We start from the raw sequence: 13,698 nt of genomic DNA on the forward strand, positions 1-13,698 counted from the left end.
GCTTTTGCATATCACAGCTTTTGACTGACAACAAATTAAATGTGATAAATTAAATGTGATAAAAACTGATTTTAGGACGAGAAAATAAGTTAATTCAGAACCAGGTGATGACGATGATTTGCTTCATGATGATTTGCTTCATGATGATTTGCTTCTCACTACTTCTCTTCTAAAATTATTCCATCCATGCACTTTCCTCCCACCTCTGCTTCCCCTTCACAACAAAACCCTTTTGAATTCCCTTGGGACAAAACCATGACTACTTTGCTTGAGATCACAGGAAATCTTCACCCTCCAGCTTCACCCCCCAACCTTTCTCTGCAGGTATGCAAGCCAAGGGATGCATTTCTGAACCCTGGGCTCTGCAGCTGAAGGTTGGGATTGTCCCATGAGGAGAGGAGAAAGGGCATCACTCAAGGGTGTCTCACTCATGGGTGGCTCTCTCTGCACCAGCACAAGGTGCTGTCTCACCCTAAATGCATAAAAGGCGTTGAAAGGGCCACAAAAGCTGGCAGAGGAATGGCTCCAGCCCATGCTGGATGTGTGACTATGTCTCCTCACCCCTTTGGCTGGTGTCTAGGGCAGATTTCACACAGCTGGGACAGGGAGGAAAAGCCCCAGGGCTCTGTGAGGGATCTGCCCAAGGGAGGCACAGGGTGAGGGAGGAAATCCAGCACGGGCAGAGCCCAGGTGGGACCAGGTGGGATCACAGAGCTTGGAGCAGTGTACAGGCAGGAGAACAGGGACCTGGGCAGCAAGGCACCGCTGCCATGGTCTGCCCAGAGGGAAAACACACTGTAATCTCTGGCAGAGGGAGAAATAATGCAAAAATTCTGCTTAGAAATGTCACTGGTAAAATGCAAGTGTCCACTTGGGGGTGGCAAAGCATTTCAGCTGTGTCTTGAGGGAGCAGGAATGGCCTTTTCTCTGCAGGGCTTGTGTGTGGCTCTTCCCCTCTCCAAGGCTTGCTTCTCAAAACTGCAGGTCGTAAAAAGAGTCTGAAAATATTCCCCTCATGCTGCAGGAAAAGGGGATTCTTCTCCAGCTGCCATGAGTCTCCCACCTTGGAGTCCCACAGTGAGAATCAAACAGGAAACTTTGGGGCAAACAAAGAAAGAGACTGTGGTAATCAGGAGTACAATCCCTTCCTCCTTGGTAGGAAATGTCATCTGGATCCCCTGTGACCAGAATGGAAAATATCTTTATGCACACAGTGTATCATCTTTCCGGAGCTAATGCTGTTATTTGCTGTGATAACTCTGTGTTCTCTGGCTGTGTAAGTGACTGCCTGTCCCTGGTGACAGTCCTGGGATGATTCTCTGTGGCAGTGCCAAGCCTGAGCCCAGCCTGGGGACCAAACCCAGCCCTGTGTCAGGAGGCACACGGGAGGCATTTCCCTGAAACACAATGAACAGGCTGTGAAATGTGTGAGACAGAGGTTTACAAAATTCTCCATCACATAATGAACCCTCCCTTGGCAAAATTTTATATGTTCCTGTCCCTGCAGTCAGGAATTTGTCATTTGGATATGGGTGTACTGCCTTCAGGACCTGTTTGCACCACAGGGACGCAGGAAAGTTTTTCAGACCTTGCATTTTGCTTTGTGGCAAAAACTGAATTTAGTAGATGCAACATCACTGCAAAACTCCCCTTTTTATTGCCCTTATATGTAAGGTTTGTCCCAATTCCCTCTGTTGTGTGCTCTGTCCAGGCTCCTTCCTGGTGATTGCTGATCCATGTGGATCTCTGACTTCTGCAATCCACCTGGTGTGGGAGCAGTGAAGTCTGCTGAAGCACAAGCACAGGGCTTCACTGGTGGAGACAGCACAGAAATATCTGAAGTTGAAGTAATGATAAGAAGCTCAGAAAGCAAAAGTTTGCTTTACATTTATTTTACAGTTGTTGGCTCCCTGGTTCTTCTGGCCCAGAAACAGCTGTTGCTGGTAGCTGGTGTTTATCAGCCCAGCTCTGAGCTGCTCTCATTCTTGCCTGTTTGCTAATGTTGACAGCAGAGGTTTGCAACAGCCATACTTCAAAATGTTGTAGCAGAGGGATGTGGGACTGGCTTACCTAAAGCTAGAAGTGGGGAGAAGTTTATGCAGAAAATTGTCCTGTTTCAAAATAAGTAAAACCTGATGTTTTGGTTGCTGCCCAAGAAGCCATTTGGTAAGGCTTGGCTAAGGTGATTCTCTGTCCCATGCTGGCAGTGTTGGGAGTGTCTCTCACCTTTCCAAGCAGCTCTTTGCTGGCACAGCTTGCAGTGAGCAAACTCCCATTTCCAGCCCTCCCATTGGCTTGGGGGCAGCACAGTGCTTCCCTAACACATCCTAAATACAGCCTCCTCCTTCCTTCATTCAGTGGGACACCTCCTGAGCAATTCTTGCTGAAATCACTCTTTTAGGAAGTTTTCTTCTGCTTTAGTTTGTTATTTTTCTTAACTTTTTCTCTCTCACCTGGATCACAGCACAGAAAGTCACAGGCCAGTGGAGAGCTGAGAGCTGCTGACAGATGTCCTGTGAGTGCCAGGGAGGCTCGTGTTTTCTGCAGAGTCCATGAGATTGTGATCCTCGATCACAAACGTGCTCTTCTGGGATGAAATCTTGCAGGGGGGATGTTTAGGGGCACAGTGCTTGCAACAAGGAGAAATCACACTGAGGAAAGCCATCCTGAAGCGCTGGGACAGCAGGTTGTAAATGATGGGGTTTGTGGCAGAGCTCAGGTAGAAGAAAACACCTGGCAGAACAAAGATGGGGGGGAAGAGAGAGACATTTATTTGTGTGTGACATGATCTCAGAAGAAGAAAATCTCTTTATTGCCTGTACAGCTCCACTAAGCTTAGGTGCAAGGGTGGAGACAGCAGCAGTGGAGCTCTGCTGCCTCCCTGGCACAGGCAAGGGATGTCTCACCAGGGTTAGCTCAGCTTTCACTGCAGTGAAAGGAAAGTGGGAGAGATCGTGAATTGGAGCTCAATCTCTCCAGCTGTTCAGGATCCAGCTCTCTCTTGAGCTGCCCTGACCTCCCTCCAGCACTGCCCTCATCCCCACAGCAGGATTTGCACAGCTGGTGCCCCATCAAAGCTGTCAGAGGATAACTTCCAGCCAGGGGAAGCTAATTTCCTACAACTCACCAGGACAATGGCATAAGATTGGATTTGTCTGAGCTGCCTAATGGCCACAGTCAGAGTTTTCCCATGGCAGACTGAAAATAAAATTCCTCTTTGAAAAGCCCTTCATTTTATGGTTGGCAGGGCCAAAAACATTTGGTTTCATCACCCGGTGCTGAGCAGTATGTAAGGCTCTTGCATTTGGTAAGATTTCCTATTTGCCCCAGAGAGCCTGTGGAGATGCTGCCTCCTCCTGTGTACTTCTTAAAAGCAGCTGAATGACAGCACCCTTTACTTCTGAACATTCCCAAGAATTAAAAGCAGCTAGTAATGATGCATGATATCCTTTTTTTTCCCTTTTATTTTTGTGAATTTGACATGTCCAGATCTTGAAAGCTGAAGAAACCTGCCTGCAGTTTTTATTCAGGCACTGTTCTCATCACTGCCCACCAAACCTCAAGAAGGTTTTCCACACGAGTCTCATGTTCCTTACAAAGTAAATGACCACACATTCCAAGTAAAATCACTCAAAATTACTTTTTTTCCCCCAGTCCCTGTGCAAGTGGAAGAAGAAAGCTTTACCTGACACCACATGGATTAAGTTGAAGGTATTGGCCAAGGGCTCAGTCCATTCCACAACAAAGCTGAAGAAAAGTCGGTCTATATGGAATGGAGCCCAGCAGATGGCAAAGACTATCACAAGGACAACTGGTGTGGAGAAAGGAGAGAAGGAAAACAGGTCAGAAATGGGGGGATATGGTTCACCAGCCTGCACAGGGCAGAGAGATCATAAAGCTGGATGGGAGATTTCATATGTAATTTATATTCACGGTTTCAAAACTTTTGCCATCCTTTCTGTCTTACCATTACCAACTAAAAGAACAATCTTTCCACTAATTTCTGTATTGGATGATCCAATGCATGCACACAGGGCGACATTCAAACAGAGCAGGTAACAGCCAGGCAGTGTTGGGGTATATATGGAAGCCAAAACCATTCCAGGCTCAGAAAACCAGGCTGGCTCCAAGGTACAGTTTGGTGTGATGCGAAACAGATGTACATTCTGTAAAAATGTACAAGATAGACTATTTGCACTCTGAAAAAAGGGGATCCTCCATTTTTTCTCCCTTGCAAGAGCTGGTTTAGAGTGAAGGATGTTGGAGAATTGCCATGCAAGCAACTGCCATGAAGGTTTCCTCCCCTCCTCTTGTGCTAGGGAGGAAAATTTGCTTTCTGAGTCTTTTGATAGCTACCCCTGATGCTTCACTCCTGCAAGTCCAGATAAAAGAGAAAAAGCCTTTTTGTTCAATATGACAGCTACTCATCTCGTAACTCTTGTATCCAATGGACTTGCTCAATACCCTGCAGGATCTGGTCACCCTCCTGCTCATGGTAAACAAACCACAGAAGGACTCACTACTTACACAGCATCTTGGTGACTGATCTCCTGGATGGCCTCTGAACATTCACAGCCATTTCCTCCACTTCCAAAGATTCATCTCCTCTCAGCTGGCAAAGGAGGGAAACCAAAGGACAGCTTAGACAAGAGACCACATCCACACCAGACACAGACTGTTTGATATTTTGACAGTTGTGGTTTGAGAAAGCAAAACCTGGGGCCACTCGGGACTCATTGAAAAAAAAACCCCTGCATTTAAATTTCAGTTTTTGTCTAGAAAAACATGGAAGCTTTAGGTTCAAAACAATCTACAGATTACAGCAAATTTGTATTTCAATTCCCCACTTACCTTTTCTCAATGAGCCAGTATTTGGCTCACAGTTTATGTTCCATTTCAACAGTATTTTGCTAGGCATTATTTTCTCTTCTATCAAAATATCGTTCGTTTGTTTATTTTCCTAAAAGTGTTCCCCACAATTAAGCACAAACCAATGATCCAAAAAATACCCAGAGAGGCCTGAGTACAGCACAGCTGTAATCATTGGAAAAAATCCTGTGGAATTCAAGGGAGTTTGTTTCATGTCCTGAGTGTTGGGAGCAGTTGATATTCAACCCATCTACTGAGCAAACCCCAGAAATTCTGCCTTGCAGATGGGCAGGGTGCATGATACACACACTGCTCAGGCACAACGAGGAGAGGTTTTTCTCTAGCAGTTTTTCCTGGACTTCAAAAAAAAGGGCAATATATGTATAAATATAATATAATGATAATATATAAATACAATATAATAATTATTATATATATATATATATATATATATATATATATAATATAAATAATATATAAAGAGCAATAATCTGATCATCCCTGGAATCCATCCCCAGTATGTTTATGATGAGAGGACTGGTGCTTTGGTGATGAAAAGGTCAGGTTTACATAAACAGGGCAATAAGTTTGAATACCAAAGAAATCATATCTGGCAAGTCCATATTTGGTCCCAGCTTCCTGCACTGGGAACTCCTGATTAGCCAACAGCTTTGTCTGTTTTAAAGTAGAGAAACTGGAACCAAAACTTAATTATACATGAGGCAATATCAGGAATGAGGGAAAATATAGTAATCACTTTGGATTTGTGAAAGCCTTGTGAAGACATGCTAGTTGTGCTGTTTGCTTTTGCCTTTTACGCTGTGGCTTTGCTTTCTGATTAATAATACTTTTCTGTAAAGATGATGAAATGAGCCCTTCTTTCAATGTTCTCTTTATTTATAAAAGGAAAAAACATATACATGGAATTATAGTCAAGTATAGTGCAATTCAGCCTCTCATATTTTACATTATTCCCCTTGTAACTTTCAGTCATAGCCACAGTTGCTGAAGGAAAAGACTCAGCTGATTTGTAACACATTTACTGATGAATGATCAGATTTATTAAAACCCCTGGATTCCCTTCAGTGGTTTTCAGTCTCAACAGTAATCTATTCCAGGCATATTCCAAAGCCTCAGAGAGTGCAGTGTGCTGATGCTGTAATAAACCAGAGACACATGTATCTTTATTTTTCTCCTTCCTCCTGTCATTTTGATGATGCTGTAAGGCTCCTCTCCACCTCAAGTGATGAAGGTGTAACAGGTAAGCACAACTCAGCAGCTGCAGTTTAATGAAACAAAGAAACATTACAAACAGGGAGGGAAAAAAATAAATAAATAGTCCATGGCAAAGGTTGTAACTTGAGTTAATGCCAATGGTTTGAGAGGGGTAGAACCCCAGCCAAGGTACTTTTACATCACTGTGATGTATGAGGCTGTGTAGGTTTGAGATGAATGCTACCCTTCCACTGCAAGAGAATTAAAAGTGACTGGAGCAAGAAGCTGGAAATTGGATTTCTCTCCCCCCAGATCTTTATTAGCTACAGCATTTTACCCTAGAAATCAAAAGGCTGAGCGAAATTAGGGTCTCACCTATCCCCAGACAAATATAGTAAGGCCACTCTGCAAAATGACTGTTTTCTGTAATCTGCAAAAGAAGAACTGTTTTCTGTAAACTCCTTGGCCTGTCTGACACTAGTGGTGATCAAAGTTTCTCTCCAGCTGATGGGAAAATTGATATTTAAACCCCACAAGGCTTCTGCTAAAATCACAGTCCTGCCTATTTCAGAGGTCTGGCTGAAGCAGTTGCTGCTGAGCTGCAGCCTTGGTGTGCCCTCAGCTCAGCCCATGGCAAAGGAGAGCCAGCCACTGGGACAAGGACTGCTAAACAACCTCCACGGGAAGGGGACAGCTCTGGAAGAGCTGTGCTGGGCTCTGCAGAAATTGGCCAAAGGTCACAGGTGATTCTGGGTGTTTAACAGCTGGGCATTTTGGGGGAAAAATAGATTTTGAGGATAAAAGCTGGACCAGATGTGCGTAGCAAGAATAAGTTGTCTTGCTTCAAAGACAGCTAAAGTTTCCACTATATACAAATTATTATTATTATTATTATTATTATTATTTGGATAAGAGACTAAGAGAAAAGGTGGAATCCTGGCAGAAGAATCATCCAGCCTACTCTGTCAGAAACCCTTGTTAAATAGAGTATGACTTTTAGACAAGCAGTGGTCAGCTCTTACACCTGTGTCCTTTTAGGAATCAGTTTGAAAGAAATGGGCAGGGACCTTGCACTGAATCCTGCTGCAATGCAGACTTCTCCCCAAGCACTCCCCTCCCATCTCACTCAGTGCCCCAGGGATGAACTTCCATGAGCAGCTACTGCCCAATGTTCTCGTCTCATCCCTCTCCTCTCCCTCCTCAGCTCTCTGGCTGTGGCTTGCAACAAGTAGCTCAACAGCTGGAACTGGGTTTGAAGAGCCTGGATGATTTAGGGATTTATCCTAAAGGTATCTGTGATGGGAACCCCATGGCAGAGGCAGCAGGAAGCTTCTCCATCAAGACTAATGAGTTTACAGTGCAATGAGCAGTGTCCTCTTCTTTAAACTGGTGTTTGACTGATCAATTAACCATAACATTGCAATATCAAACCACCGAGCCTTAAAATTATACCCAAGCAGAAAATGAGGTAATCAACCATTTCCCAGTGAAAAATATGTTGACATTTTTGAAGGGACTAAATGATAAATTAACTCAGGTACCCTATGACCTGTGTTTGCTGCCTTCTCAGAGCTGCTTGGCAGGTCCCCTGTCCCCATCTGCATTGCATCCTCAGACTGTCCAGCACTGGCAGAACTTGAGGGAGAAAATGGTGAAGAAATGCCCCTTCTACAAAGCCTGAATATGAAAAGGTCACGTCTCTGTTTGCTGAATTTGAGCTGTTGTACAACCTTTGGATCAACCCTGAGCTTTTCCACTGCGTTCTATGAGTGATACATGGCACTCAGGAGACTGCAGGGCGCGGCTAAAGCCTCATGAATTTCCTCGTCTGGGAGTAGATAAAAAGTATCTCCTCTTGGAAAATTATATATATTCATCATTCTTCTATCACTTCTGCTGAAGAAATGAAATCATCTTGCCCAGTGCAGCTTGGAGATAATGCAGATCTAGCCAGGATGGATCCTGGTAAAATTTGGAAGTTTGATCTGGATATACAGAAAAGCAGAGGCACAAACAGTGAACATGACTGTGTTTAGGAAACACAGCTTGAACAAATGTGTGAATTTGCAGAAGTCCTGGGGGATGAGTCCTCATCTGGTACTGAGCTTCTCTTCTGGGATGGGGTATAGGAATATCTGCTGCTGCAAATACAAGTTATTGCAACCTTCAAATCTTCCTTCTATAAATTCAGGGATTTCTCTTTTTCTTTTTGTAACAACTCTATTTTCATCACCTTTTATTCCCTTCAGGTCTAATTTTGCAAAATATTAATTGATGCTATGTAAAAGACCCTTCAAGAGCCTCCAGAGATTTGGGATAGTTTAACCCATTCACTGCCTTGAGGATCTGCTCTGTGCTGTGGATTTCTGGCAGATAATCCACGTTTTTTCACTGGGTAAGTAAAAATTGCTTCTGTATAATTTCAGGTAACAGTAAATATCAGCCAGCACAACAAAACGATATACACACCAGCAGAGATTTGGTTGAGTTTCTTGCATATTATTTAATAAGTTCATTTGTTTCCATCTCTTGCTATGGGATCAGATCTTTGTAAACTTTAAGTTACATTCAGTGTGATAAAATGGGATTTATATTGTCTAAATGTCTGTAATTTATGAGAAGAAAGTGGTCATCAAGTCACTGTGATTAGCAGTGCATCTCAGTCTTGTGCTAGGTAGTTTTATAACGCTGTGATCCTGATTGTTTTATCCACACATTTACATGATGGATACTTGTCAAAAGTAGTCCCAATTTCTGAAGAGAGAATGAATATAAGCTCTAAGGTAGCCTGGTGAAACAAGGCTGTAGTTATATGAGGAAATGATTGCTGAATTTTCTAGCTGCAGCAATAAGGTAACATTTCAGTTTATGAGCTTTGTGAATTTTAACAAGTGAATATTACCACCAGCTCCAGGGAAAGAAAAGAAGAAAGTAATGCAATGGAAATTCTATAGTCACAAGGAAAGAGAAAATAAATAGTACACAAGATTCAATCACTAGCCAGCTCCTTTTTATTCTTTTCATATTTTCCTTTTGGTCCATTTCTTTCTGGTCCCTGCTGCAAAGGTGTAAACCTCTGAGAGGCTGGAATCAACCTACAGACTTGGGTGTTTCATTAACATTCAGATGTGAGCAGCAGTGATGGTAAGTTTTCATAAGAAGACTGGGGCAAATTAGCTATCTTAATTTCAGAACAGGCTTGCACCAGAGAAGAAGTTGGATCTACTATTTCCAGAGGTTTGAGAAACACTTTTGCTGTTTTGGGGGGAAAACACGGGCAACAAAAAAAAAAGGTGCAAAACTCACTCAAAAGCCACATATAACCACAAACACACAAGAATGAGCCAAGGCAACACTGAGCACAGCTCGGAGCAGGACTTACTCTTAGCCCCATCAGACAGTACAGCACACTTATCACCCCCATGGGCAGCACATAGAAGAGCAGAGAAGTGACCTGCACGATACAATTGTAGATCCACAGGGGCACCACCACGGTGCAGGTGGCGGAGCCGGGCACCAGGGTGCCGTTGGGGAAGTGCTGCAGGACGATGCCGTGGGTGCCCGTGTTGGGCAGGGCGCAGAGCACGGAGAGCAGCCAGAGGCCCAGGATGGTGGCGCGGGCGCGGCGGCGCGTGCCGGCCAGCTTGGCGCGCAGCGGGTGCAGCACGGCCACGTAGCGCTCCACGCTCAGCGCCGCCACGCTCAGGATGGAGGCCAGGCACACGGTCTCCAGCAGGGCCGTCTTCAGGTAGCAGCCCACGGGCCCCAGCAGGAAGGGGTAGTTGCTCCACATCTCGTACACTTCCAAGGGCATCCCGAAAAGCAGCACCAGCAGGTCCGAGACCGCCAGGCTGAACAGGTAGTAGTTGGTCGGGGTCTTCATGTTGCGGTGCTTGAGGATGACGAGGCAAACCAAGAAGTTGCCCACCACCCCCACGACGAAGATCACCGAGTACACCAAAGCCATGGGCAGGAACAGGTGGCTCCGTCTGGGCCCGCACAGGAAGGTTAAATAATCCTCAGTGCTGTTTAAGTACCCCCTGAGGCGTTCTTCATGTAGAGCAAGGTGGTTTAACCAGGAGAAATTACCGACCCAGGCCATCGCTGGATCTGCTGAAATGTCTCACAGCTGAGGTTTGTTGTCCTTTCTGTTTCTCTGTGCAAGTTTGCTCACTTTTTTGCAGAGAGAGGAGGAGGGGGGTAGCTGCCTTGCCACCCCTGGAAGCACAGAGCCACCGAGGATGTGAATGAGTGTGTTTGCCTGGCTCTGGGTAAGGTTTTGCTGCTCAACAGCTGTTCCCCTGCCAGAGCCCCTCAGCCAGAAAGCCCCTCCTTTGCCACATATTCATTGGCTCGCTAAGTGCGTTAGATTATAGTGTACAGAAAGAGGTTCCAGCCACTTGCATCAGCTCCCGGGGCTGATGCATGCACAGAGTCACAAAAGTGGGAATTAGGGAACTGCGAGTCTGAAATGCGGGATACTAAACCAGATGCAGGTTATTTGTTTATGTCAGAGGGTGGGAAAGCAGACCAGAAACACCCCCAAAACTCCAAAAAGCTTTTACAAAATTATAGTGGTGTTGCATCCTAGTTATGAGCCACAAGCAAAATACCACAAAATGAAAGATTTTGGCATGATTTTGTTTTTCAAATCTCTTGCTGATTTTTATTTTCTGTTGTCTGTGGCAGCAAGTACTTGGAGACAGAATTTGATCAGTAGAAAGCCAAATGGTTTCTGTAGCTATTTCTGTGGAATTATAAGGCTTCAGCCTTTTTTTAAACACTATGATTGTTTTTCTCCTGAGATCTGACTAAAGATTTTAATTGCAATTCTTATTAACATAAAAATATTTTCTCACTTCCCAAGTATGCTGGAATTTGATCCTATATTCTTAGAGAGCCTTGTTTGGGGAATATTTCCGTACAGCATATTATTCCATATTTATTGCCGATGGGGCATAAACTTCTATAAAATCTTATTTCTTCATGAATGACAAGTATTCTGCAAACACACTGTCTAAGCCAAAAAATAAGTGTCTCTTGCAAGCACCACAGCTTTGCCAAAATAGATCATTTAGCTCTGTATGAATGCTTGATTCCTTCCTGAATTTCTGTAAAAGAAAAAAGGTCCCAAGTCTGTAGATACAATTTTCTAAAATTCAGAAAACATTCAGCTGTTTGGAATTGAAGAGGTGCAAGGTCTGAGGGCTAATTTATGGGATTTTTGTCAGCTTGGTGTGTGATTTGTCTGCCCAGAGCCTCTCATTACCTCTCACTTCTGAGTACTTGCCCAGTCCCCTCCTTGAAGCCGTGTAAACCTTTTACATCCCTGACATCCTTTGGCAAGGAGCTCCTTGAATCTGCTATTTGTATGTGTGTCTCTTTTCTCTGTTTGACCCTTTAGCTTGACCTCTCAAGGAAAAAAATGATTGTTCCAATAAGCACAGACTGCCTCCAAAATAGCAGCAGTGCGTGAGGGACCAAGGGTTGGTGCCTTTGAGGCACATTCAAAATGCGGAGCCTGGGAATCGCTGAGCAGTCATTTAAAATGTGAAAGACATGGAAGGTACCACAACAACCATACTAAAAGGCAGAAACAAGTCTCTTGTGATGACTTTTAGACCTGCTGAAATTATCTCACACATAATCTGCATCAGAAAGACCCAAATCATTTATTTTCAGCATTGCACGGAGGTATTTCGTTCAGCAGATCGAAAATGTTTTACTGGACTACTGAATAGCAAATGTGCCCTTTTGACCCATTGCTCCTTTCATTAAGGATTCATTTTATGGCTATTCCGTGCATTTTAACAACGTTAAATTTGATCTTGATCTGCTGCTGATGTAAGAGGTAGGAGCAGAGGAATCATTAGTTGGGTTCCTGGCTGACACCAGGATTAACTCTTTCAGAGCACAGCAGAAGATGTATTCGAAGACTTGTACAGCACTAAACATTTTCTGTACCTCTGCTTCATTTACAATTTTTTTTTGTTTTGTTTTATTTATGCCTTTTGTTTTGTTTTGTTTTTCCCACATAATTTCTTAATACTTAGTTCCTTTCCATTTCTTCTTTTTCTTCCCTTGGTAAATTCCATCATTCCACTCCACACTGCAGCATACTTGAGGTGAGTAAACCCTTCTGAAGTAGCTACCAAATTGGCTTCATTTTTCCTCTTGCACATTAACCTCTGTAAAGAAACTGAAGTGAAAGATTGAGTCTGTTCAGCTTGAACCCAGTCTTACAGAAAAGGAAACCAGAGAGGTTTGAGTCATTTTCTAAAAAGCCAGAAGGGCAGTAGCACCCACTGTGATCTCTATGAGAGGAAAGCAATGGGCTGTGCAAACTCATCAGGTCAGCTCAAAGTGTGGATGTGCCAGACCCACCTGTGCCTGCTTCCACTTGTTTTCAATCCTTTCTGATCCTGCTGAGCTCGGATGCTGAAAGCCTGTAAGAATAGAAGCAGAAGAAAACCAGATAACCAATGGACCAATGTTGCTATGACCACGACTGTGTTGCAGATGGAGAGGACAAAGAGAGTGGAAAATATATTTCAGTTTATTTCTCAAAGCTTTATTTGTGTTCTATATCATATCTGTCTCAATAAAGACAGAAGAATGTATCCAACCTAAGACTTGCTCTGGCTCTATATGAATGGAAATATTTTATTTTTACAACTGAGACAGAAAATAAAAACAGATTTTTCCTTATGAAAGTTATATTAAAGCATTTGGTATTTTTCTTTATAAAGCAAACCTCATTGGTGCTTGCTTTTATACACTGGAAGGAAGAGGGTGTGCTGCATGCTGGCCTTGGAGCTGTGCAGCTTTATACAATAGCAATATAATGAATGTAATGTAATATTTCCATTAATATAGTGTAATATTGGCAACATTAACCCAGACAAGATTTTTGGCCGTGTGCAGGAGTCACAGTGAGGCACTGGCCATGTCCTCATGCTGGTGATGTCTCTTGTACCACGTTTACATTGTGGAATGCTCCCCTTTGCCAGTGTCATGTGCTGCTGCACATCCCTGGATTCCACTATTCAACTATTCCACACTTTGAACAGCAACGTGCACACTTAAGGAGGGCTGAATTCAAGCACTTCATGTTTGTCAAAGCTCCTGTAAGGGCACCATTAAAGACTTTTTATGAGTACCTGGTGAGTAATTGTGAAATGGGAAAGTTGGGCACATTAATCAAAAGAGGCAGAGGACAGTGGAAGTTACCCAGGGTATAGAAAATGGATAAATGCTCCCCTGGCCCCACTGACAGAGGGGTGAGGGGTGTACTTCGAGCTGTGAGCCATTATGATGGACTCTTCTGAACATTGCTTTATCTCAGAATGGAGATTTGCATTCATGCAAAACAAGTTGGTTTTGGGTATTTTTATCTATGTGGTGAGACAAGGTTTCTCATCCAGCACCATATCCTCTGGTTGTGGATCTGGAAGTAATAGAAGTGTGAGAACTCCCTAGCGTGCCACACAGATCAGTTCTATTGGGTTCTGTCAGTGCAATCCTGCACTGACATGTCCACTTGGCACCCAGGACTGGAGCTGGCATCTCTCAGCAGAGCTGCAGGGGATTTTGCTCAGTTTCCAGAAAAATGCT

At 43.8% G+C, this 13,698-nt stretch overlaps 1 protein-coding gene across 1 annotated transcript; it reads right to left on the reverse strand.

Annotated features, from left to right (window-relative positions):
- Nucleotides 1-2,473: 2,473 nt before the first annotated feature.
- NMUR2 (neuromedin U receptor 2) lies at nucleotides 2,474-10,207 on the reverse strand. Its single transcript, XM_030957589.1, has 4 exons — nucleotides 9,467-10,207; nucleotides 4,528-4,612; nucleotides 3,686-3,811; nucleotides 2,474-2,733 (listed from the first exon to the last, which is right to left on the reverse strand). The coding sequence occupies exons 1-4, from the start codon at nucleotides 10,184-10,186 to the stop codon at nucleotides 2,474-2,476; spliced, it is 1,191 nt and encodes a 396-aa protein (XP_030813449.1). The 5' UTR covers nucleotides 10,187-10,207.
- Between the last annotated feature and the right edge of the window lie 3,491 nt (nucleotides 10,208-13,698).

Source organism: Camarhynchus parvulus, chromosome 13 (genome assembly GCF_901933205.1).
Source record: "Camarhynchus parvulus chromosome 13, STF_HiC, whole genome shotgun sequence".
Taxonomy (NCBI): Eukaryota; Metazoa; Chordata; class Aves; order Passeriformes; family Thraupidae; genus Camarhynchus; species Camarhynchus parvulus.